The 22,105-nt window shown below is 64.9% G+C and overlaps 1 protein-coding gene across 20 annotated transcripts; it reads right to left on the bottom strand.

Moving 5' to 3' along the window:
• Positions 1-594: 594 nt before the first annotated feature.
• Positions 595-21,520, bottom strand: TERT (telomerase reverse transcriptase; the record flags this gene model as incomplete). Of its 20 annotated transcripts, none has more annotated exons than XM_082455506.1 (16): positions 21,287-21,520; positions 19,819-21,181; positions 15,936-16,131; positions 14,552-14,732; positions 13,497-13,676; positions 12,694-12,852; positions 10,072-10,167; positions 9,481-9,566; positions 8,586-8,699; positions 8,099-8,170; positions 6,208-6,396; positions 4,603-4,729; positions 3,764-3,825; positions 2,900-3,024; positions 1,935-2,072; positions 595-1,436 (listed from the first exon to the last, which is right to left on the bottom strand). In XM_082455506.1, the coding sequence occupies exons 1-16, from the start codon at positions 21,503-21,505 to the stop codon at positions 1,333-1,335; spliced, it is 3,411 nt and encodes a 1,136-aa protein (XP_082311632.1). In that variant the 5' UTR covers positions 21,506-21,520. The 20 variants fall into 20 exon arrangements, 19 of the variants coding, with proteins under 19 accessions (XP_082311632.1, XP_082311634.1, XP_082311633.1 ...); XM_082455507.1 differs by lacking the exon at positions 595-1,436 and adding an exon at positions 3,197-3,312 and having other exon boundaries at positions 1,962-2,072; XM_082455508.1 differs by lacking the exons at positions 4,603-4,729; positions 9,481-9,566.
• Positions 21,521-22,105: the final 585 nt, after the last annotated feature.

Raw genomic sequence — 22,105 nt, 5'->3', positions numbered from 1 at the left:
AGGCCTATCCTGCTCCCCCCCAGGCGCTGTGCCTGAGTCCAGCTAAGTGGATGTGACAGCATGTGACCAAAGGAGCCCCACAGCGGTCAGCACACAGGTCACCCAGATGACAGAGGGGGGCAGACGAGGTGGACAGCCAGGGACTGCCTGCCTGAGCACGTCCACCTGCCCAGGTCCAGCACACGGGGACAGGAGGTGAGGAGACAAGCGCCCTGGGGGAGAGATGGGGCCGGACTCGGACCCCCGTGTGCACGGCCCTTGCTGCCCACTCCACAGAGCCCTCTGGAAAGAGGAGAATCCCATGGTCCACTGAGAAGATAACGGGCAGAGGAGAAACATGCTCAGGAGGAATCCTGACGTCCTCAGAACTTTCCTGTCCATCCTCTCCCACGTGTCCATGGAGCTTGGCCAGAGCTGGCTGCAGGCAGCGGTGGGTGCTGGGCCGGGTCCCGTGGGAGCGCCCTCGCTGAGCCACCCGCCCCTCCCTCCACATCCCCACCCCAGGAACCCCGTTCCGACTCCCGCCAGGCCGAGGACCCACGTGTATCTCGCATCCCAACAGATGCACGTGTTTATAATTGCAGAACACAGTACTTACTAGTACGCGTTTTAATACAAACGTTGAGAGAACAGTTGTAAGCTGTGAAAACAATCAGCAAAGGCTCCTTGCACTGGGGTGGCAGGGCGGGGGGGGCAGGAGGCGGTGCAGGAGCGCACTCAGGATGACCCGGGCCGTGTGCTGAGAGGGGACTGGCCGGGAAGGGTCCAGAGCTTAGGGACAGGCGAGGTCAGAAGCAAGGGCGGGGCCGGGAGGAACCGGGCCTCAAACAGCTGACTGGGCCCTTCGCTTCTGGGGAAAGCACCATGGGGCGTGAACCGTGGATGCAGCCGGCGGAGGCGCCCGGGGCAGGCACTGCTCCCGAGGTGGGTGTGAACGGCTGAGCTGGGCACTGACTGCACAGGTCAGCAGGAAGGAGCCCACGCCCACCACTCAGCCCCACGTGCCGCCCCGTGCCCTCAGGGACACATGTGGCATCGCTCCAGACCGGGGCAGCCCCTGCAGCGAGGGGAAGGGGGTGACAAAGGTCCCCCCCGCCCCGTCCAGACGCCTGACGCCCGATGCCCGGCTCTCCCACCTGCCTCTTCCCGGTGGTCAACAGCTGGAAAACGGACCCCGTCATGAGAAGGCCACGGCGCGTGGGCCCTGCTTCCCTGAGGACTTGGGGGCCGACCACTCCCGGGGTCTCGGGGGAGGGCCCAGGCCTCGCTGTGGAGCTGGCCCCCTCCCACAGGGCTCCAGAGCCCAGCCCAGGCTGTGAGCAGGGCTGGCCGTCAGTCCAAGATGGTCTTAAAGTCTGCGGTCAGGGCTGGGTCGGCTGCTGCCTCCAGGGCGGCCAGAGTGGCCCTGGGGAGCCGCCGGCACAGTCGGGCTCTGGCTGCAAGGCAGTGACTGAAATCAGACCACCACACCCCCCACCCACGCCCCGGAGGAACCAGAGACCGCCCTTCCCCAGGGCCTGGGGCACCGCTGAGACCAGCAGGCACTTACACTGCCAAGCACCCGTGTGCAGGCGGGCTTGGGGTGGGCACCTCAGGAGGGGGCAAGCACCCCACCCCTGCCGGGGGCACGGGGGCTGTCAGGCAGAGGCCCGACGGGGACCTGGGTCGGGGGTGCAAGGAAGGACACGCGGGTGGGGGCCTGCAGGGGAGATAGAGGACGAGGACCCAAGGAGCGGCAGAGCGGCGGCGAGACCCAGGTGGTCATGCCAGGCCCCCGGGTGAGCGAGGGGGCCTGTAACCCCCGGGGCACCCGCACCCCTCACCTGGGGGCTCCGAGACCCGCCCGCCTGCCCCTCAGACACGGAGGGGCCCCAGCACCGGAGGGCAGGGCCTGCACCTCACGAAGGGGCGCTCTGCACTCCACCCATGCCTACCTGACCGCAGCGCCCCCAGAAGACAGCTGTAGGTGACGCGGTGACGAGCCAGCTTGAGCAGAAAGGCGTGCAGGCAGAGCCACTGCGCGGCCTCGGAAGGAAACGGGCCGGAGGCGCCCTTGGCCCCCAGTGACATCCCTGGGGGACACGAGGAGAGGCTGAGGCCCCGCCGGCCCCGCCCCAGCGCTCCTCCCCGGGGATACCAGGGACCCCAGACGTTGCCCTCCTGCCGGGGGTGATGGCATGAGTGGGGTCTTGGGGGCGGCGGCGGGGAGACTGGCCACTTCATTTCAGGGGCCACCCCGACACGAGCACCAAGGAATTCTGAAAACTGAGACGTTTTCTTCAACTTCTCCAAGAAACCTCCACAAACAGACGTGACGAAGGGCAAAGCCTGTTACACCCAGGACCTCAGAGACACGCACGGCCTGAACCTCAGACAGATCGGAAACGCCCAGGACGAGGCCGCAGGTGCAGACGCAGGGGCTCCAGCGGGAGCGTTCAGGTGGGGACGCCCCGGAGTAGGCCGAGCCCAGGGGCGGTGAACCCAAAGCAGATGGGCGCGCGGCTGGCGCAGGTGCCCCTCCCTGGCTCCACCCTGAGGTGGGCAGGGCTGGCCCAGGGCCTCCTGCGGACCCTGGCCTGGACTGACGCAAGCGCCCAGAGCCCCAGGGGAGGAGGGCCTGCCCGGGAGCGGGCGGAGCGAGCCAGGGGGGCCACCAGCTGCCCCCAAGCACCACGTCACTCTCCAGGCACGCGGCGGACGGCGGCGAGCTGCTAGCAAGCTAAAGGCGCCCCGACGCCCCGTCTCCGCTGTGGCCGCTGGAAAGGCAGGTGCTGCGGTGGCCGCGGGGCACGAGGGACCCGGGACGGGCACAGGACGGAGCGCGTGGGGGTGACCCTGGTGCCCAGCGCCCCGGGCGACCCCTCGGCCCGCCAGCCGTACCCTGGTCGCCTGTGCACACCTGCATTCCTGGCTCTCAGGAGAGCGTAGCAGCGGGACGAGGTGTCAGAGATGACCCGGAGGAAAAACGAGGGGTTCCTCCTGACTGGCTGCTGAAACGGGAGCTGCAGCACGCACGCGTGGAACCTGGGGGTGTCAGCTCTGTCAGGGGCCCAGCCTCCCCAGGCTGCCCGGGGCAGGGCGCCCTGGAGACCACGGGCGGCAAGCCTGCCTCTGGGTCCCCGAGGCCAGCCAGCACAGTTAATGAAGGACGGGGTCCACCTCCCCAAGACGGACTAGCACCGGCCTCCACGGTCACCTGCCCGGCCCTGGTTCTCGGAGGGGGGGCCGCAGAGCCACCCAAGGGCAGGGAACATTCCGGAAGAGTCGCTGGACTGACCGGGAGCTGCATCCCGCCGTCCCTCCTGGGGGCACCTGAGGGTTCGGGACCACACACGCTCCTGCGCACCGACTGGCCCTCTGCTCTCCTACCCGCCCCCCCCCGCGGCCGCCCTCTTCCCACCCGCGGCCGCCCTCCTCCCGCCCCGCAGCCCTCCTCCCGCCCCACGGCTGCCCTCCTCCCGCCCCGCAGCCCTCCTCCCGCCCGCGGCTGCCCTCCTCCCACCCCGCAGCCCTCCTCCGGCCCCGCAGCCCTCCTCCTGCTGCAGGAAGGGCCGGCACAGGCACTCGGGCCACCCCGGGCCGCTCTGGCCTCCCAGCACCGTCTGGTGCCCGGAGCAGCGCCTCCAGAGCTGACGAGGACTCTGCGGAGAGGCGGTGTCTGCCGCTGAGACACAGACGCTGCTTCCTTGCGGGCCCGGGGGCAGCGTGCCCCCCAGGGCGAGGCCGCCACCTCCCTCGTAGGGCAGCCGCCCCGTGCACCCACCTGTAGGCCTGCAGCAGGAATGTCTTGTAAACATTTGTGAAAACTGTCTCAAGACTGTTCACCTGGAGTCATAAGGGAAAAGAAATGTTGGCGATACCTCTGGCGTTTGAGTTTCTGTCTTTTGCTTTATTGCCCCATCAAACAGAACAAGAAAAAGGACCATCTCGATAAGAATCCATCAACCTCTCCCGTGAAACCCGCCAGGTCCTCACTGGGGCCCCTCAGCGGCTGCGGTGGAGTCAGGCCTGCGGGAAGGACAAGGGGGGAGAGCCCAGCCCGGCTGGGCGACGGCCTGGGCCCCGCGGCTCCAGCGCTGAGGCCACAGCGGTCCTGGGCCCCACGGCCTGTGAGGAGGGGCCCGGGCGACGAGGGCGGGACAGCCACGCGGCAGGGTGAGGGCCGGGGGCCCAGGACACATACACGCACACTCACCCACACAGTGCACACCTGCACACACAGGCACATGCACGCATACCCACACACACTACACACCTGCGCATACTCGCAAGCACACGCTTGTTCACACACACGTACACGTGAGTGCACACGTATGTGATGCCTGATGTGCTTCCACACACATGCACGCGCCTGCACACAGGTATAGACACACACACAACGCCCAGGATCTACGAAGCGCACACAGGCACACTCGTTTCCACACACGTACACGTGAGCGCACACGTATGTGACGTCTGATGTGCTTCCACACACATGCACGCGCCCGCACACAAGAGCAGACACACACGACCCCCCAGGATCTACGAAGCGCGCAGACCCCCAGGTGATGCCAGCTGCCCTCTCTCTCTGCAGCCCCAGCCGCCCATGGGCAGCCCGCACACCTGCAGGTCCAGGAAGAGCCCATGGCACTTCAGCCGCAAGACCGCCAAGAGTTTGCGACGCATGTTCCTCCCAGCCTTGAAGCCCTGGTTGAAGGTGAGACTCGCTCGGATCGAGGTCCCGGCGTAACTGTGAGACAGCGTGGGGTTCCAGGAAACACGTGTGTCCACTTCACACTCTGACCGCCACACACGTCCAGCCCATCAGCTGCGCTGGGCCGGAACGGGCACCCGTTCCCCCAAACAGTCACGGCTTCATGGGGAGCCAGACAACCTGGTGGACAGTTCACGACTGACCGGCGTGGTCGGTGCCCGGACACGAGGGGGCGGCGGGAGCAGCAGACGGACGCGTGAACCGCGCGTGGAACGCGTCTGCACCTGCGTCTTCCCGGGAGCACCCCAGGAGGAGGACCAGCTGCAGCCCCGAGGGCTCCAGCAGAAGCGGGTTACCAGCGCAGGACGGGCACGCCCATCCACCACCGTCTTGACACCTGCGCTTTTTATTCACGAAAGAGCCCAGGTTCCTGCGTCCACGTGCACCGTGAGTCCCTCCGTCTGCGCAAAGCCTGAGGCTGGGCTGCGTGCTCTCAGGCTCAGTGTGGGGGAGGTGGGGGCACGGGCTGTCAGGGGCCGAACTGCATCCCCCAAACTCACAGGTTGAAGCCCTGGCCCCCGAGACTGTCTGGGGATAAGGCCTTTAAGACGGTGATTAAGGCAAAATGGAATCATAAAGGTGGGGCCCTAATCCAATGGGACTGGTGTCCCGAGACACTGAGGCGCTGAACACAGAGGGTGACCGTGTGAGGCCTTGGGGAGCAGCTGCGTCCACACGCACACACAGGAGAGGCCCCAGGAGAAACCAGCCTGCGACACCTGGACCTCAGCTTCCAGCCTCCAGGACCGAGAGAACGGAAACGTCCGTGGTGTTTTTTACAGCAGCCTGAGCCAACCGAGGCAGGGACCCAAGACACTGTGAACAGAGCAGGCCACACGCACGACAGCCCTGCTCCCCGACGGGCCAGAGGTGACCACAAATCCTGGTGCCCAGTGAGAGACCACGGGGACCCCTGTCTGGCAGGTCCTGGAAGCTCTGGTTCAGATCCACACACTTCCCGGTGGAACATGCCGTGCCCCCGAGTCTGCCACGCGATTTCCTTTCATCAAAAATGCCCAGAAGGTACTTCCCTGGTGGTCCAGTGGTAAAGAATCTGCCTTCCAATGCAGGGGACGCGGGTTCGATCCCTGGTTGGGGAACTAAGATCCCACATGCTGCAGGGCAACTAAGCCTGTGCGCCACAACTGCTGAGCTCGCGCACTTCGACGAGAGAGCCCGCATGCCGCAAACTACGGAGCCCACGCACCACAACTAGAGAGAGAGAAACTCGCAGGCCACAACTAGAGAAGCGTGCATGCTGCAACGAAAGATCCCGCGTGCCGCAACCAAGACCCGACGCAGCCAAAAAAAACAAAAACCCAAAAAGCGCCCAGAAAACTGCTCCCCCAAAGAGCCCATCCCCTAGTGCCCACCGCTGGCCTCTGACCCCCTGGGGCTTCGGGCCCTGCCGTGCGGGAGTAGGATGCACGGAGCCGCGCGGCGGCGGCGCTCACCTGGAGTGGTCGCAGCGCACCTCCAGGGTGCGGGTGTCCAGCAGCAAGCCGCACCAGGGGAACAGGCAGTGCGCCGGCAGCTGCAGGGGGGCCGCACCGCCCAGGCCACCGTCCTCCACGGGGAAGTTCACCACCGTCTTCTGCAGGTTTGCCAGGCAGCCATACTCGGGCACACCGTGGACCAGGGTCCTGCAGCAGGGGGGCCACGTCAGCCACCGGGCGGAGGGGACGCCACCCGCAGGTCTCGGAGGCACGGGTCAACGTCACCTAACAGCCCAGCAAGGCAGGCGGGGTATGGAGGGCTGGGACCACGGGCCCGCGAGGAAGGCCGGACACAGCCCTGCTCTGGCCTCCAGGCTTCTGGGCAAACAAGTGCCAACGATTAGAGGCCAGGGTGGCCAGGCCAGCAAGGGCAGAGGCAGGCAGCAGGGGAGGGGAGCACGGAAGCCCCAAGGGCCAGTCCTGAAGGACGAAGGGATGCCAGGCTGATCCCTCCAGGTAAGACGGGTGAGCGGCTGAGCTGGGGAGCCAGCTGGGACCCGGGGGACATGGGGCTCGGAGGGCAGGCAGCGTCCGAGGGATGGGTCCTCTCTGTGACGGCCAGCTGATGTGTCCACCTGGCGAGGCTGCGGTCCCCAGGTGTGCAAACTCGAGTCTGGGTAAGACCAGGGGGTCTGTAGGTGGGGCTGACACCTGCAACCAGCCGGCTTTACAGGAGGCCACTTCCCAGAGTGGGGCGGCCTCACCCATCGGGGAAGGGCCCTGAGAGCCAAACGGGGGTGTCCTGACGGCGGGGTCGCCCACAGACTGCAGCCCCAGCACCTGCCCTTCCTGCCGCCCGCCCCCGGGTTTCAAACCTGCCCAGCCAGCCCCACCATCACGCGAGCCAACTCCTTGCAGGACGTCTCCTGGACGCGCGCCTGTCTGCTGCGCCCCCTGGTGGGACCCGACGAGCACGCTCAGAGCTACCTCCCTGCCCCATGACCACAGGGCAGCGCCGCCCCCAGAACTTCCCATGACGGAGGCGACGACCTCTGCGCTGTCCCCTCCGGTGGCCACTGGACACGTGTGGCCAGTGAGCCCTCCAACTGTGGCCGGTGCCCGTGCGGACCCGGATGCAACGCTGGATTTAACTGACGAGTTTACGTTTGCAGTGTCCTGTGCTAGGGCTGCCATAGGGAGCCCCAGAGCACCACAGCGGGCAGACTCTACAGGCTTCAAGCCTGGGCTACCCCGCAGGCAGACACGGGATACGCGGGTGCTGTCCAGGTGGGTTTCTCCAAAGGCAGCCCAGCGACCAAAGTGACCAAAGTGTCAGGCGGGGACGCCTTGAGGGCTCGGTTTGGAACTTTCTTCTCCCTTGGAAAACCACGCTTTGAAACAAGCCCCCAGACTCCCGGGAGAGATGGGGCACTGCGGCCGCAGCCCAAAGGGCCCCAGGTGCCGGGTTTACTTTGGGCACGATCCCCATGCCTGGTAACCCCTCCTTCTTGACACGTCTGAATTCCCCGCTCTCTCAGATGTTCTCCGCGGGGAAGCCGCAGGTGAGCCGTGCAGGCCTTTTCTCTTCCGTCCCCCGTGGTGTGCAGCGCACAGCCTCTGCTCCGTCCACCACCAGCGCATCACGGGTGCGGAGCCTCCAAGGAGCCTCTGCGGCCTCGGCCCCGCTGCCAGAGCTGAGCTCCTGCGGGTGGCACCTGCGTCCTGACGGCCACGCCAGCGACAGGAGGAAGCAACGGCACTCTGGGCTCTCAGAGCCGCGGGGCGGCACCGCGTGACACTCCCCAGAGATGCGCAGATGCGTGGGGAGCACGGGTGTTCGCACACAGGTCCCATCCGTCGCATGTGGGCCAAAACGCGCCTGCAGAGACACACGCGTGGGGGACCTTACCTGAGAAAGGCTCTGGCTCGTGTCAGGTGAGGGGTGACCAGCAGGAAGTCGTCGACCAAGCGCAGGAGCACCCTGGACACGGATTGACCCCGAGGTGAGGGGGGACCCTGAACGCACTGCTTCAAGCCCGCCAGCAACGTCCTCCCTCGGGGCAAACGCTGAAAAACTTAACGTCTGAATTCACAGGGACACGGACAAAGCGACCTTCTCCAAAGAATCTAACCAAAGACTTTGGTTTCTGTGGGATTCGGCTCCAGCTGGGGATGCCGAGCAGGGGCCCTGCAATCGGGCCGGAAGCACATGAGCTTGGCGCTGGTCCGAAGCCCCGGCCACGCAGAAAGCCACGTTTACTCCCCGCTTGAGGCCTGCTGACCACCTCCTGTGCGCCGTTACGAGAAGAAAGGGTGAGGCCCCGTCTACATCCAGAACCAAAAATACAAACAGGCCCCAAGCAAGGCAACATCCGCCAACACAGAGGGGTCCATACCCATCCCGCTGGATTCCGGGGAAGAGCTCGTTCTCCATGTCTCCGTAGCAGAAGCTGCAGAGCAGGGTGGACAGAATGGAGCCCTGGGGGACCCCCTGACACTGGACGTAGGACCTGGGGGGCAGGACGTGGTTAGAAGGTGGGCCAGCCACGGTGGGCCTGATGCTCATATCGTAAACACGTGCACAGACGTGGAGCACAGACACACATGCACACGCGTGCCCACGCCACACCCGCCTGGGGGAACGTGAATCAAGATTTATCACGCTCCCCCGCGAGGCCCTGCCATGCCTCGGTCACACGTGGCGCGACCCCTCTCCACGAAGGTCACAGCGGGTGGTGGTGCCCCTGGGGAGGAGCCAGGGGCCACAGGCGTGGCCTTTCCCGTGGAGAAAGTTCTCTTCCCACCTGGTGCCGTTTACCCTCACGTGCAGACGTGTCCCCTTTGTCAAAATTCGCCCTGTTGTGCAGTTGGCACGTGTGCCTCCCAAGGGTGTACATGTTTTTTAATATTTTAACGTAATTATCTTTCAGTAAGTGCTGTAATTACTGAGAATATAACGATAATGAAAATACACCCTTTAACTAGAAAGTTTCCTGAGCTTGGCCCACGGTTAACGACCTCCGAGAAGGCCCCACAGTCCAGGCTGACCTCTAGCGACCGTGGCCGTGAGCCCGAAGCCCCCAGGGCCACTGCTCTCCTCGGTCGCACACAGGGTCTCACACAGGCACTCGCCCAGGCCGGTTTGGTTCCAAACACGTTAAAACAATTATCTGCCGGCTTCTGAATGCGAGGACCTCCCACAACTGTGGGAGCCTTGCTCTGTCACCCGGCCGCAAGGCTGCAGTGCCTGTCCGGGGGCTGATGAGGGGGAGCTGGGGGGTCCGGACTCACCTGCCCCCGATCCTGACCACGTGGTTGTGGACCAGGCGCAGGAAGAGCTTGAAGAGGCTGCCGCCGGCCTCGTTCAGGGAGCAGCTCTGCGAAGGCAGGTGGGCGTTCACCAGCGTGGACGCCGCCCTGGGCCAGCCGGCGGGCCAGCCGGCCGGCGCGTGGTGGGGGCCCCGGACCCAAAGGAAGGCGCCTGGTGTCTGGGAGCCTCACGTGGTGGCAGGGTCGCTCCGAGACTACTGTGCACAAAGCACGGGGACCGCGAGGGCCGACCCGCTGCTGGCAACGATGGCTTGGGGACACCCTGCTCACACAAGGAAACGGGTCACTCAATGGGCTAGCTCGAGGCGGGTCTACGGGGCACACCCTCTCTGTCCTCCTAGAGGAAGGGGACTCGCCTTCGTGTGACCTCGAGGCCAAAACTGAGAGCGAAGATGTACAGCAAATCTCACAGGAGCTGCGGGCAGGCGGCAGAGGGTGCGTGAGGCCCAGAAAGAGGGAAAACGTGGCCAAAAGCGGGTGCAAGTCTCTGCCAGCCATGGAGGGTGCCCACAGCTGCCCCGGACCCAGCAGTGAGCGAGCGCCCACACTGACCTGCTCGATGACCACGGCGTCCCTCAGCAAGCCGGTCGCCTGCAGGTGCTCCACGAACTGTCTCATGTAAGGCTGGAGGTCCGTGAAGGTGGACACCTGCTGGCCGGGAAGACGGAGTGAGGCGGGTGCAGCCCCCCTCCCCAAGCCCCGATAGCAAGGGCACCCTCAGAACGGGGAACAGAGCCTGGGAGGCCCCGCCATGGCCGCTACGACCAGGGATGAGATGCAGAGCAGGGCCGCCTGGGGATGCTGGGGAGGCGGGACGCAGGCGGGCTGGGGTCTCAGCCCTCGGGGTGCATCCCACCTTCACCCCGACTTCTCCCCAAGGCCTGTATCCACCGCGGGAGGTGAAGCCCGAGCAGAAAGTGGGGGCTCTGAGGCTGAAGATGTTGGGGTTCAGAGCCATGAAGCAGCTGGGACTGAGGGGCGGTTCCCGGGGGAGGGGCTGCAGGGACAGCACCCTCAGCAGCACACGCCCCCGGAGCCACGCCCAGCCCCGAGGGGACCCCACTGGGCAAGGGCCAAGTGAGGGAGACCAGGCACCACACTGCCTAGAATGGGCCCCGCAGGACTAAGGTCACGGCTCCACCACTGCCAGGAAGATACCATCCACTCTGGAGGAAAGCTCGCAAACCCCTTACGTTAAAATCCCTATTTACAAAGTCTGGCACACCGTGATAAAATTCCAAAAGCTATAGAATAGGCCTGTGTGGCCAAAACCACCCACAAAACAGCAGAAACAGACAGGACAGAAACCTGCCTGCAGGCGAGCTGGTATGGAGTTTCTGGAATTTTAAAATCACTCAAGATAACACTGCTAACAAAACAAAGAAAAAGATAGAGGACGTAACCAGAGCCCTGGAATCTGTGAGAAAATTCACATGGATTTCTAAAACTGAAAAATAGGCTGGCTAAAATTAAGAATTTCCTAAACGGGTTTAAAATCAGAGACAGAAAAGAGAAGGCGAGTGAACCAGAAGACAGGTCTGTAAACGCCCAAATTCCGGCAGAGACAGAACACATTAAAGCAGCAGCGCCAAAGTTAACTCAAAACGGACCCTGGGCTGAACCGCCGCAGCTCTAACGAGAAACATTCTAAAGGAGCATCAAGGTCAGGTAGCCCGGCATGTGGGCCGCTCAAGCACAACACGGCTTCAGCCCCAAGCTGCGGATAAACTGGATCCGTCAAGACAAAAGCATCTGTTTGTGGAGACTCCACTTGCAAAAGAAAAGGCGAGACAGGCCGAGAAGGTGCCTGGGAGCCCACAGCTGCCCAAGGACTTGTCCCCAGAACGTGGGAAGATCCCCTAAGATGGACGACCAAGGAGACAGCCTGGCAGCAGTGCCCCATGAGAGGACAGCCACGTGGCCGGTACACAAGGTGCCCAGAACCAGATCTCCCCAGACCGAGTTCCACAGACAGGACTGCGCTGCCCCACTGGGCGGCCGGGCTGCAAGCTGCAGCTCTGGTCCTTCCGTACCGCCAATACCGCCGCCAGGGCCCCCCTGCAGCGCCTGCAGCCGCGCTGGAACCTCTTGGGCAACATCTCCTAAAACTACACAAGCCTGGAATCCGCCCACGGCAACGAGGGCTTTGTTTCCGAAAGGGCACATCACGGAGATGAGGCAGCGGCCTCATTCACGTCCAAAGAGGAACCAGCAAACGCCCACCCAGCGGAAGGTGAGACCTCACCGCGCACGGCGTCCGCGGACAGAACACGGAGAGGCTGCTCTGGGCGGCTGGACCCCAGACGCGGCGGAAACCGGACAGGAGGGCAGGGTTTCCCTGATTTCACATTACAGAGTTAGAGACAGGCGAGCGTGTCGCCGAGCACGGGGTAGGAGAGGTGGTCCCCGGGGGCGGGAGGGAGTCCCGCGGGCGCTGCTGTTCCGGACCGTGAAGCGGAGGAGGCTTCATCCCGGTCCACAAACCCAAGATCCCTGCGTCGCACACTCAGGACTCGCAAACCACGCTCACCAGCGCCTTGTCCTGGGGTCTTCACACGCGCCTCTTCCAAGAAGTTCTGGGGAAACTCCCACACCACCCCCCACCTCGGTACACACGCTGTTTCGGCCGGGGTGGGGTAGGGAGGTGGTCCAAAAGCCTTCCCAACAAGCGCTAGGAAACCCCCCACCCTGATGGCCTCGGGGTCAACCGAATGCCCTTGTCCCCTCCCAGCCCTGCCTGGGCCGGAGACCCCAGGCGGCTGCAGCGAGGGGCTGCCCTTCCACCCTCCCCCCACTGCGCACACACGGACAGCAGCGCGGCCCAGGAGTCCCGGGCACCTCCCCTCCCATGGCGCACACGCGGCCCTGCTGCGTGGCCCCTGGGACACCACGAAAACAGGCGTGGCTCTGCTGCCACCAGGGTCCCTCCTCTCTGCTCAGCCCGGTGTGCAGTCGGGGCCCCGGGGCTGTGAACGGGCAGCGGGAGAACAGGACCCGACGGGAACACCAAGAGTGAGGATGACGACCGCGCGCGGGGTGAGGGGGCTCGCCGAGCACGCCCACCGCCACCGCCACGGCGCATGCGCCTCCAGCAGACCACGCCCCCCACCACCCAGCGCACGCCTCCCGCAGAGCGCGCTCCGCAGCACCGAACACGCCCCCCGTGGGGCTTACGTGTCTCTTGAAGGACTTCCGCACGTGTCCGCGGGCAGTCCTCTGGACCACGGCATACTGGCGCACGCAGTACGAGTTCTCGTGGGGCCGGATCACGTTGGCTATCACCTCCGCCAGCCTGTCCTGGGGGAGGGCGTCGTACGCCCCCGCCACGTCCACCTACGTGGGAACCGAAGTGCCTGAGGACGCGCTCACCTGGGCCCCGAGTTCCCGGGTCCTTCTGGTTCTGACCTGCGGTCAGCAAACCCTGGGGTGAATCGTACACCAGGGGCCTGGGGAGACCCTGGACCTCCCCTCACACTGTCCCGTCCCCGTCCCCCACGCCCGCCCCCCACGGGGCTCTCGCTGAGATACCCACTTCCCCAGGACTCTAAGCACCCTCAGGGCGGGTCTTCGCCCCTCTCTCTGAGCTGCAGGCTGGGGACCAGGAGGCCCCTGGCGGATGACCAGGGTACCAGGGCACCCGGTGCTGGGGCCTGAGCAGGTGTTTCCCTCCCTGAAGGGGACCCCGAGGGCAGGAGCTCCCATGGAGTTGGGGTGCAGTCACGGAGTCCACTCCAGAGGGGAAGGCACAAAGCCTCTGCCCCTGGGAGCCAGACACCCTCAAATGGAGATGGGGTCCCCTGCCCTCCCGTTCACAGGAGAATCTGTGGGACACGGACGCAGCTCCACCAAGGGGTGACTCGTTCTGGCAAACACGGGACTGCAAAAGGCTGGCCACTCCCCACACCGGCGGGGGCCTGACGCGAGGGGTCACCTGCAGGGCCGGTTCCCTTGGTGGGGGGTGGGAATCGGGCGCCCACCTTGACGAAGTAGAGTGGGGGCACCGGGCCCTGGGCCCGTAGGGGCAGCACGAAGGCCTGCCAGGCCCTGTAAATGTCGTCCATGCCCAGCACGGAGGCCCCTAGAAGGCCGGGGCGCCTCAGCCGCTCGTAGTTCAGCACAGCGAACAGGGTCTTGACCTGGGAGGTGAGATGCTGGACCTACAGGCCCAGCCCAGGACGGGCGGTGTCACCAGAGGGGCCCCAGACAAAGGGGATGTAGGGTCAGACAGCCCCCTGGGACGAGAGGCAGGCCCCCGCTCTGTGCCGCCCCCGCTGCCACCCCCGCCTACCCCAGACCGCTGAAGGGCCAGATGGCTGCCCCACCCACGCCCACCCCAGACCCCAGGGTCTCCCCAGGGACCCGTCCTGGGATCATGGACACCACGTGTGGAAAAATGCAACTAGCTACACCCTTGGTCCCCTCTACTTACCTGGTCCCCCCACCCAGCGAAGAGGGGTGCTGCCTCCTGGGGGACCCCAGCCCCAGCAGAGAGGGGGGCACCACCTCCTGGAGGACCCCAGCCCCACTGGGTGAGCACTTTGTCTTCGCTCATGGACCAAACCCCCATTAGCAGCGACAGCTTCTCTTTCTCACTAACGGTGGAATCACCCCCAAATCACCCCCAAATCCTACAGGGAGGCGCATGGAAGGGGTCAGAGCTGCTGGTGAGGCAGAGGTGCCGTGGCGGGGAGAGCAGTCATGGGGGCTAACCATGGGGGTGAGGTCCTACGGGGGTCCTCGGGACCCTGGCAGGCTGGTGACAGCTATCGTGTGGTCCCTCTGCCCCGGAGAGCACACCGACCCCACCCCCGGAGGATTCCAGGCGCCAGGGCCACAGAGGGTTCCCGGAGCCCATCCAGCACCTCACAGGACTGGCCTTCCCGGGAGCTCCTTCTCTGGGCCCGGGAACCCCATCCACGGCACCCCACCATTCCACGGCCTCACCGGGGCTGCCGGCCCCCCAAGACTCTGACTACACCCACCAGGCCTGGGGTTCAAATGCACTTTGCCTAAAAGCGGCACAAGCGGTGACCTTCCTGTCTCTGTGCGACTTCCCGGCTCCCACGACGTCGCCCATGTTCACGATGGGCCGCAGCCCGCTGGGCTTGGGGACGAAGCGGAGCTTGGACGTCGGCAGAGCCGGCCTGGCCTCCTGGTGTCGCCTGACATCTGCCTCGGATAGTTCTCGGAGCTGCACGCGCTCTAAGTGTTGTCTGAAACAGAGGTGCCCGTGGGAAGCCGGGGCGGGCAAGCATGGCAGCCACCAGCGCCCAAGAAGTTAGCTGAACCCATGCCCAGCACCCCAGATTTGCAGGGTGGCCGGGGGTCTGCTGGAGGCCCCTCCTCGGCAGGGCCAGGACACCCAGTTCCCGGCGGACAGAGCCCTGGCTGGTGCAGGCCGGGACCCGTGGGCCAGAGACCCCGCCCTCCTCCACACAGAATGGGCAGGGAGTGCTCAGCGTATCCCCCCGAGGAACAGAACTGTCCCCCATGGGCCTGCCAGCTCCTTGTTACCTGTGACCTTCAGCCTTTAGCCCAAAACCACCCACAGGGAGGGCCTGGGTGGCCCCCGCCTCCCGGCCGCTGGGGTGAGGATGCTGGCTGGGCCGGTGGCCCCAGGGGTGAAGCGTGGGTCCAAGCACAGCCCATCGTGGGATTCAAACCCCCACCAGGCAGGGGTCGGGCCCCAGGGGCCCACAAGGAGAGCCTAAACGGCCGCTTTGGATCACATGGCGTGAAATACCTAAATGGGGCGCCTTCACTCAAGACCACGATGAAGGCCTCCAGAGCCTCCCCCCACCAGACACAGGAGGACACAGGCCGCAGCACATGCACTCAGGGACCCCGGCCCGGCTCCCTCCACAGACGTCCTAACGCAGGGCGCAGGGCACGGCTCTGGCGCAGATGCACAGCTGAGCCCTCGGACACCGGGTGCCTCGGCCAGGCCCGGCCCGTGGCTTTCGGGCTGTCACCCCATCCATCCTGGCTGGGTCCCAATCCAGCTGACACCTGCCCAGTCTTTCAAAATGGACGTAAGACAGTCAGTGAGCAACTGAGACAAAGCTCACGGCCACCCCACGGCCATTCAGCCCCTGGGAGGCCTGCTTCACGGCAACGCCTCTGCCCCAGACGCGCCCCACTGCACAGCATCAAATAGGCGGGTTTGTCATCGCGTGTCATCCTATCTGTTCTGTGCGGATTAAACAGTACCGGGCCCACGTGCCAGGGGGAAGTAAGCGGCCCGCCCGTACTGTTTCAGTCCAGACAGACTCCTAGACCCCACAGGCCATCCAGCCCAAGCCCCCGGCTTTCAGGTAAGAAGGGGGTTTCAGGAGTCCGTGCCGAGGGCGGGGTCCCTGAAGGAGCCGGGTGAGGAGCCCTGGGCAGGGAGAGGCCGTGGTTCCCGATGGCCGTACCTGATGCCGATGCTCTGCAGCTGGCTCCAGACGCGCTTCCGGAAGAAGAAGAGCCGGTTCTTCTGGAACGTGGTCTCCGTGACATAGAAGAATGCCCTGAGCAGCTCGACCACGTACGCGCCCATCAGCCAGCACAGGAACCTGGCCAGGACGGCCTCGCGCAGACGGTGCTCGGCGGCCGGGATGCAGCGAGCCCCTGGGAGGAGAGAGGCCGGCGCTCGCCCCACGTGCTGCCTGAGTGGCCCCTCGGGCCTGGACGGCTGCACGTGCGGCCCACGTGCCGCGACTCGGCGCCTCGGGCAGAGGAGAACGCGGGTATCTCAGCAACGACGCTTCCCCCGTTGCATGTTAAAGTGATGATGTTGGATCACTGGGCTTTGATAAAAAATGTCTTTAAGTTAGTTTCACCTTTCCTTTTTTACCTTCTTACTGGGGCTACGGAAAATCTGAAATGTATGTAGCTCATGTTCTGTTTCCACTGGGCAGCGATGATGTGGCACCTCATCCTCTGTCCCCTTTACGCACAGGCTGGAGGAAGCAGACACCGCGCTCCACACGGGGGACGTGCGGTGGGGGCTGGCGTGCAGTTTAGGCATCGCCCCCGGGCGGCAAGAGCCAGAAACTCCTGGGGTTTTCCAGGCTGAACACCGCGGGCGAGCAGACGCGGCCACACGCCGAGGGACTCCCGACGGCGCGGGGCTCCGGACCCAGCCACGGGCCAAGGTGAGCGCTCTCCCCTGCGGTCCTCTGCATTTTATTCTGTGCACTCCATAACATCTCCAGCAGAGGTGCATCTCGAGAGCTGTCACCAGGCTGCCAGGGCGGCCTCAGTGCAGACAGAGCCGGGGCTTTACCACCCGTAACCGGCATGAAAGAAACACAGAGGAGAAGAAAGGGGCCCCAGAGGCAGGTCTGGGGCAGGAGAATGAACGGTGAGCAAGGAGAAGAGAAGGGGGGATGAAGCTACGTAAACATCGACTGTAGAAACAGTACCAGCAGCATCTAACTTGGGACACAACTGGGTTAGTGGAGGGAACAGCTCAAGAGTGATCTGGTTCCAACACGCAAAGCCCTTACACGGTTCCCAAGGTAACCAACCACCCAGAGGGGGTAAGTGGAGAATACAAAGCTAACCCTGGAAGCAAAACCAACGCACGCACACACACGTGAGAAAATGCACATCAGGAAATGAGGAATAACAACACGGAAGAGGGGACAAACTGCAAGGTGAAAAAATGCATCCACACTCGCCTACCATCACAGAAAATGGAAAAAAATTACTCCAGGTAAGTGGTAAAGACTGTCAGAATGGACTGAAAATAAACGTAAAACGTCAGCTCAGTGCTGTTGATAAGACACCTAAACCACGTATCCTCATAGGTTACGAACAGGTTGAAGATAAAAACTAAGTAATGAAAAACGACACAAGCGGGAAATACTAACCAACGGGAAGGCAGGTAAACACACTTTACGGTAAAAAGAGCCACTAGACATTCATGAGGAAGAGTAAGTCTAAAATGTGCCTGCAGCTAACACAACCCAACGTGCAGACCAGCGGGACAAGAAGGAAAGGACACACCCACCCCAGGGGGCCGTGTACTCTCAGCGTCGCGGCATCTGGAAGGACACACGTTTTGCGCGGCACCTGATGTGGTGACCACAGCACCCACCCCAGCCTGCGAACGCCCGGGAACCATTAGTGCAAACGCCGCACACGAGACCAAGCCAGTCTCCACGGGCTCCAGGCCACCGTGGTCCTACAGACCTGCACATGGCTGAGTCAGAAATCAACAGTAAAAGGCAATTTAAAACTGCCACACATTCGGAAAATAAAAAATAATCGTCCAAATAACTCCAAGATCAAAGGAGAAATCACAGTAGAAACAGAAAACACCGAAAAGCAGCTGACATAAACACGGGGCAGCTATCGCGGGGCTGGGGAAACGCACAGCCCGGGAGTCGGAGGGGCGGCAGGTGACCGAGGAGGAGAGAGGTGGGGACATTGAGAGGCTGACACCACCCCGCTGAGACATCACAGCCACTCCTCAGGTCCATGGGGCTCAGGGGCGGGAGGGGGGGACGCTCCCCCCCTCAGCTCAGGAAAAGCAACCGTGGTCGGATGTAGGCGGACAGGACGGGCCAACCAGAGGCTAAGGCAGCGAGCAGGAGTCCTTCTGGTGGCGTCTCTAGTGACACGTGGCCCCAGATGTGGACAGCCCAGCTGTCTGGCCTCCGGGGCTGGGCATCAGGGAGCTGACAGGTATCAGTGGGCAGTATGGCGGGCAGGGCAATGGCCTCAGCAGAGGCAGAGGAGGCTGGCGCTGTGGACGGAGTGCCTGGCCGGCGCAGAGGAGGGGGCAGCGTTCCGGCAGGAGGGGGTGGAAGGGGTGACCTCGGAGAGCCGAGGCTCAGAGCAGCATTTATTCAGCCAGCGGGCAGAAGGCGTGGCTGAGGCCAGGGAAAGGAGCAAATGGCCAGGGGCGCAGCTCAGGTGAGCAGGTCCCGGGAGGTCCAGGGGCCAGGGCCCAGTCGCCTGGGAAAACACCACCTCCTCAGTGCCTGCAGCTCGAGGGGCACGGGGACCCCGTCTGAAATCGGGGCCAGAGCACAGAACTCAGAGCCTCCTTCCACAAAGCGGGCTGGGGCCCCACGAGCACAAAGGGGTCAGGTGAGGGCCTGGTCTCCTGAGCCCGCCTCCTGGAGACTCATGCACGGCGTCCCACATGCAGGGAGCTGCCGCCCAGGGGGTGTAAAAGTCACGCAAGATGCAAAGTTTCTGGAGATCTGCTGTAGGACACCGAGCGTACACTGGGCAATACCGTGCTGTCCGCTTCAGCGTTGTTTAAGAGGGTAGGTCTCATGTTACGTTCCCACAATTAAAAAATTTTTTTAAACCAAGTTGCTGAAGGTCACCCTGACTGTCCGCGTTACCTGCCCCTGGGGTCTCTTGGGAAGCCAGAAAGGGCGTGCCCCGGCCGCACCTGAGGCCACCACAGTCGCGATTTTTGGGGCCCCCACCTAGGGACCGTCACATGCACGGGGGAGGCGGGGGGCAAACCTGGCTCTCACAGATGACTTCCTTCTAGAAGTCGTGATCATCTTAGGAGCGTGGGCTGGTCAAACACAGGGAGAGCAGGGAGGGTGCTGGGCCTTTCGCTCCTGGCTCCGCCCTGACAAGGAGGGTGCTGACCGAGGCGGGGCTGACAGCGGCTGGGCCGGAGGAAGCCCAACATCAAACCCAGAACACCACAGCGGGAGGGACACCGCAGGCTCAGCTTCACAGAACAAGTCCTGCCAGCACCCACAGCGGCTGCCCACTGCCCTGGGCCAGCGGACGGCGTCCGGATGCTCCCCTTCGACCCCTGGTGACGCCGGGGCCCTGCTCAAGGACACGGTCTTTTCACTCCTCCCGCCTGCCTGGCCCCGGCCTAGCGGAGGCACAATTAGAACTCACATCCGGATCCGCGTACGGGCTGCCCAGATCCAGCGGGGGACCCAGGAGCCTCGCCTCCCGACCCCATAAACGGGGTTCTGGGCCCAGCCCCCATTTCTATCAGCGGGGCACCATGCCAAGGCGATAAACCTTGACGTCAAAAAGGGTTATGAGTGACCCGCCGACACGCTCACAGGACCTCCTGTTGACCTCCGTCTGTTGGTGCAGCCCTAGACCACGTGTCCCGCCCGCTCACCGCCCCTGCCCAGCGCCCAGAACCTGCCTGAGCCCATGAACGTCGGGAGATTTATGCAAACTGGACGGGAGGGGGGGACAGAGGCAGAGAACTCAGATGGAGCCACCCGACAGCCACCAAGAAGCCCCCTGCCCCCCGAGCGAGGTACGGAGAAGGCCCTGCCGCGCTCGAGGTCCTGAGGTCGGGCTCCTCACCTGGGCTCCCGCGCAGCCAGGCGCAGTCCTGCACCTTCATCTTCCAGGTCAGCTCCTGCGGTGAGAGCTTGCCGTGCTTCCCCAGGGAGACGAGCTTCTTCACATTCCTCAAGAAGCGGCGCTCGTTGTGTCGGGAGCCCCAGAGGCCGGCGGGCACCAGCCGGCGAAGGCAGGCCCGCAGGAGGCCGTACACCTGCCAGGGGCTGCTGTGCTGGCGGAGCAGCTGCACCAGGCGTCGCGAGCCCGCGTCCCCCTCGGGGGCAGCGGCTGGGCTCTCCCCGGAGCAGGCGCCCACTCCGGGGCTCTTCTGATCGCCTGGCCCCGCCGGGCTGGTGGAGGCCGGCAGTGGGCAGTGCGCCCTGAGGAGCGCGCCGTAGGGGCACCGCACGTGGTTCTTAAGCAGCTCCCGAAACAGCGGCCTCATCCGCCAGTAGCGCGGGGGCAGGCGGCGCATCCTGCGGGGAGCCCCTGGGGGCCGGGGCTCAGAGCCCAGAAAGATGGTCTCCACGAGCCTCTGGGCCCCCCCCAGGCTGGGAGGCAGGGAACAGAGCAGGAAGGAGCGGCGCAGCCGTTCTTTGCTCCCCGAGCAGTAGAGGAACTGCTTGGTCTCAGCCCCCGCTCGGGGACCGGGCTCGCCCTGGGGATGTGACGGCCGCCAGGATGGGGAGCGAACACCCCTCTTGCCACCCGCCAGCGGGAAGGGGCGACGGGTCCTGGGCACGCTGCCCTCCCGAGACTTGGCTTCCGCAGCGGCTCTGGTAGGTGTCATCACGCGGGGGTCGCTGTCGCTCCGCCCAGGCGCCCTGCCCAGGTGGGCCCCGGGCGCCTGCCCTTCGGTACCCCGCTCGGGCTCCAGGCCATGCCTGGGCTTCTTGGCTGGAGGCGGACGGCCCCCCGCGCCGCCCCGACGCCGCCTCGCGCCCTTGGCCGGCAGCTCCCGGGATCCCCCGGCCTCCCCGTCGCCGCCATTCCCGGCCTGGCGCGTGAGTCCGAGGCCAGTCCGGGTTCCGCCCGCGCGTCGCGTGGGCCGCGCCGCGGCGGCGGTGCAGAGGTCATAAAGCGGCGGCCCGCACACCTGGTAGGCGCAGCTGGGGGGCACCAGCAGGTAGAGTGCGCAGCGCGCCAGCAGGTGGGTGAGCACGTCATCACCCACGCGGCGCAGCAGCAGCCCCCACGCGCCGCTGCCGCGCAGCGTGTCCGTCACCGTGTTGGGCAGGTAGCTGCGCACGCTGGTTGTGAAGGCCACGGGCGGCCCGCCGCGGGCCCCGTCCAGCAGCGCGAAGCCGAAGGCCAGCACGTTCCTCGCGCCGCGCTCACAGAGCCTCTGCACGACCCTGGCCACCAGCTCCTTCAGGCAGGACACCTGAGGGGGAGGGCTCCTGAGTCGCTGGGGACGCAGGTACGTCCTTCCCCACTCCCTCCACCACCACCGCGGCGGGCCCGACCGGAGTCCCCGGAGGCAGCCCACCTGGCGGAAGGACGGGGCGGCAGGGGGCGGATGCGCATCCCAGGGCACGCACACCAGGCACTGGGCCACGAGCGCGCGGAAGGCCACCGGGTCCCCGCGCCGCACGAGCCGCCGGTCCTCGGGCCCCAGGCGCCGCACGAAGGTGGCCAGCGGCAGCACCTGCCGGTAGCGGTCCCGCAGCAGGGCGCGCACCGCCCGGCACCTGGGCGCGCGCGGCATCACCGGAGCAAGGGGGGTCCGCGCGGAGGAAGGGGCGGGGTCGGGAGGAGGAAGGGGCGGGGTCGCGGGAGCCCCGCAGCCCCGCCCTTGGTTCACCCTGCGGGCCGCGGGTGTGGCCCCAGAGGTGTTTGCGCCCAGGTACTACGAAAACCTGCTCCGACCGCGCAGCTGCTCCGGGCAGTGTCCCCACCCACACGCCGTGACCCCTCCCAGGGCGCAGGGGTCTTGCTAGGGTCGCACAGAGGAGAGGCTCTATGGTACCGAGGGAGGGGACCATAACGTGGGGTCCCTGGGGGACCTGGTGCATTCTGCGCTCCTGCGGAGCGGGTCCTTCTGGTGTGTTACTTTCTCACGTGGGCCGTGACCGGGCAGTGAGGGATGCTTTGGGGTCCAGCAGGGGCTCATGGCAGTGAATGTGTAATGATGTGCAAGGGAGAGAATGGACCACCGCCCCTGCCCGGCGGACCTAGGGAAACCAAGGGAGCAGGCGCATCCTGGACCTGGACCGGCCCGCGGTGGGGCTCCTGGAGCTCTTGCCCGGCTCTGGCGGCGGGCAGTGGTCAGCAGGCAGTGGTCAGCAGGCAGTGGTCAGCAGGCAGC

Source organism: Balaenoptera physalus (assembly GCF_965194825.1).
Source record: "Balaenoptera physalus genome assembly, chromosome: 3".
Classification (NCBI taxonomy): domain Eukaryota; kingdom Metazoa; phylum Chordata; class Mammalia; order Artiodactyla; family Balaenopteridae; genus Balaenoptera; species Balaenoptera physalus.
Note: the sequence above shows the minus strand (reverse complement) of the source record. Positions and strands in the feature narration are given on the sequence as shown.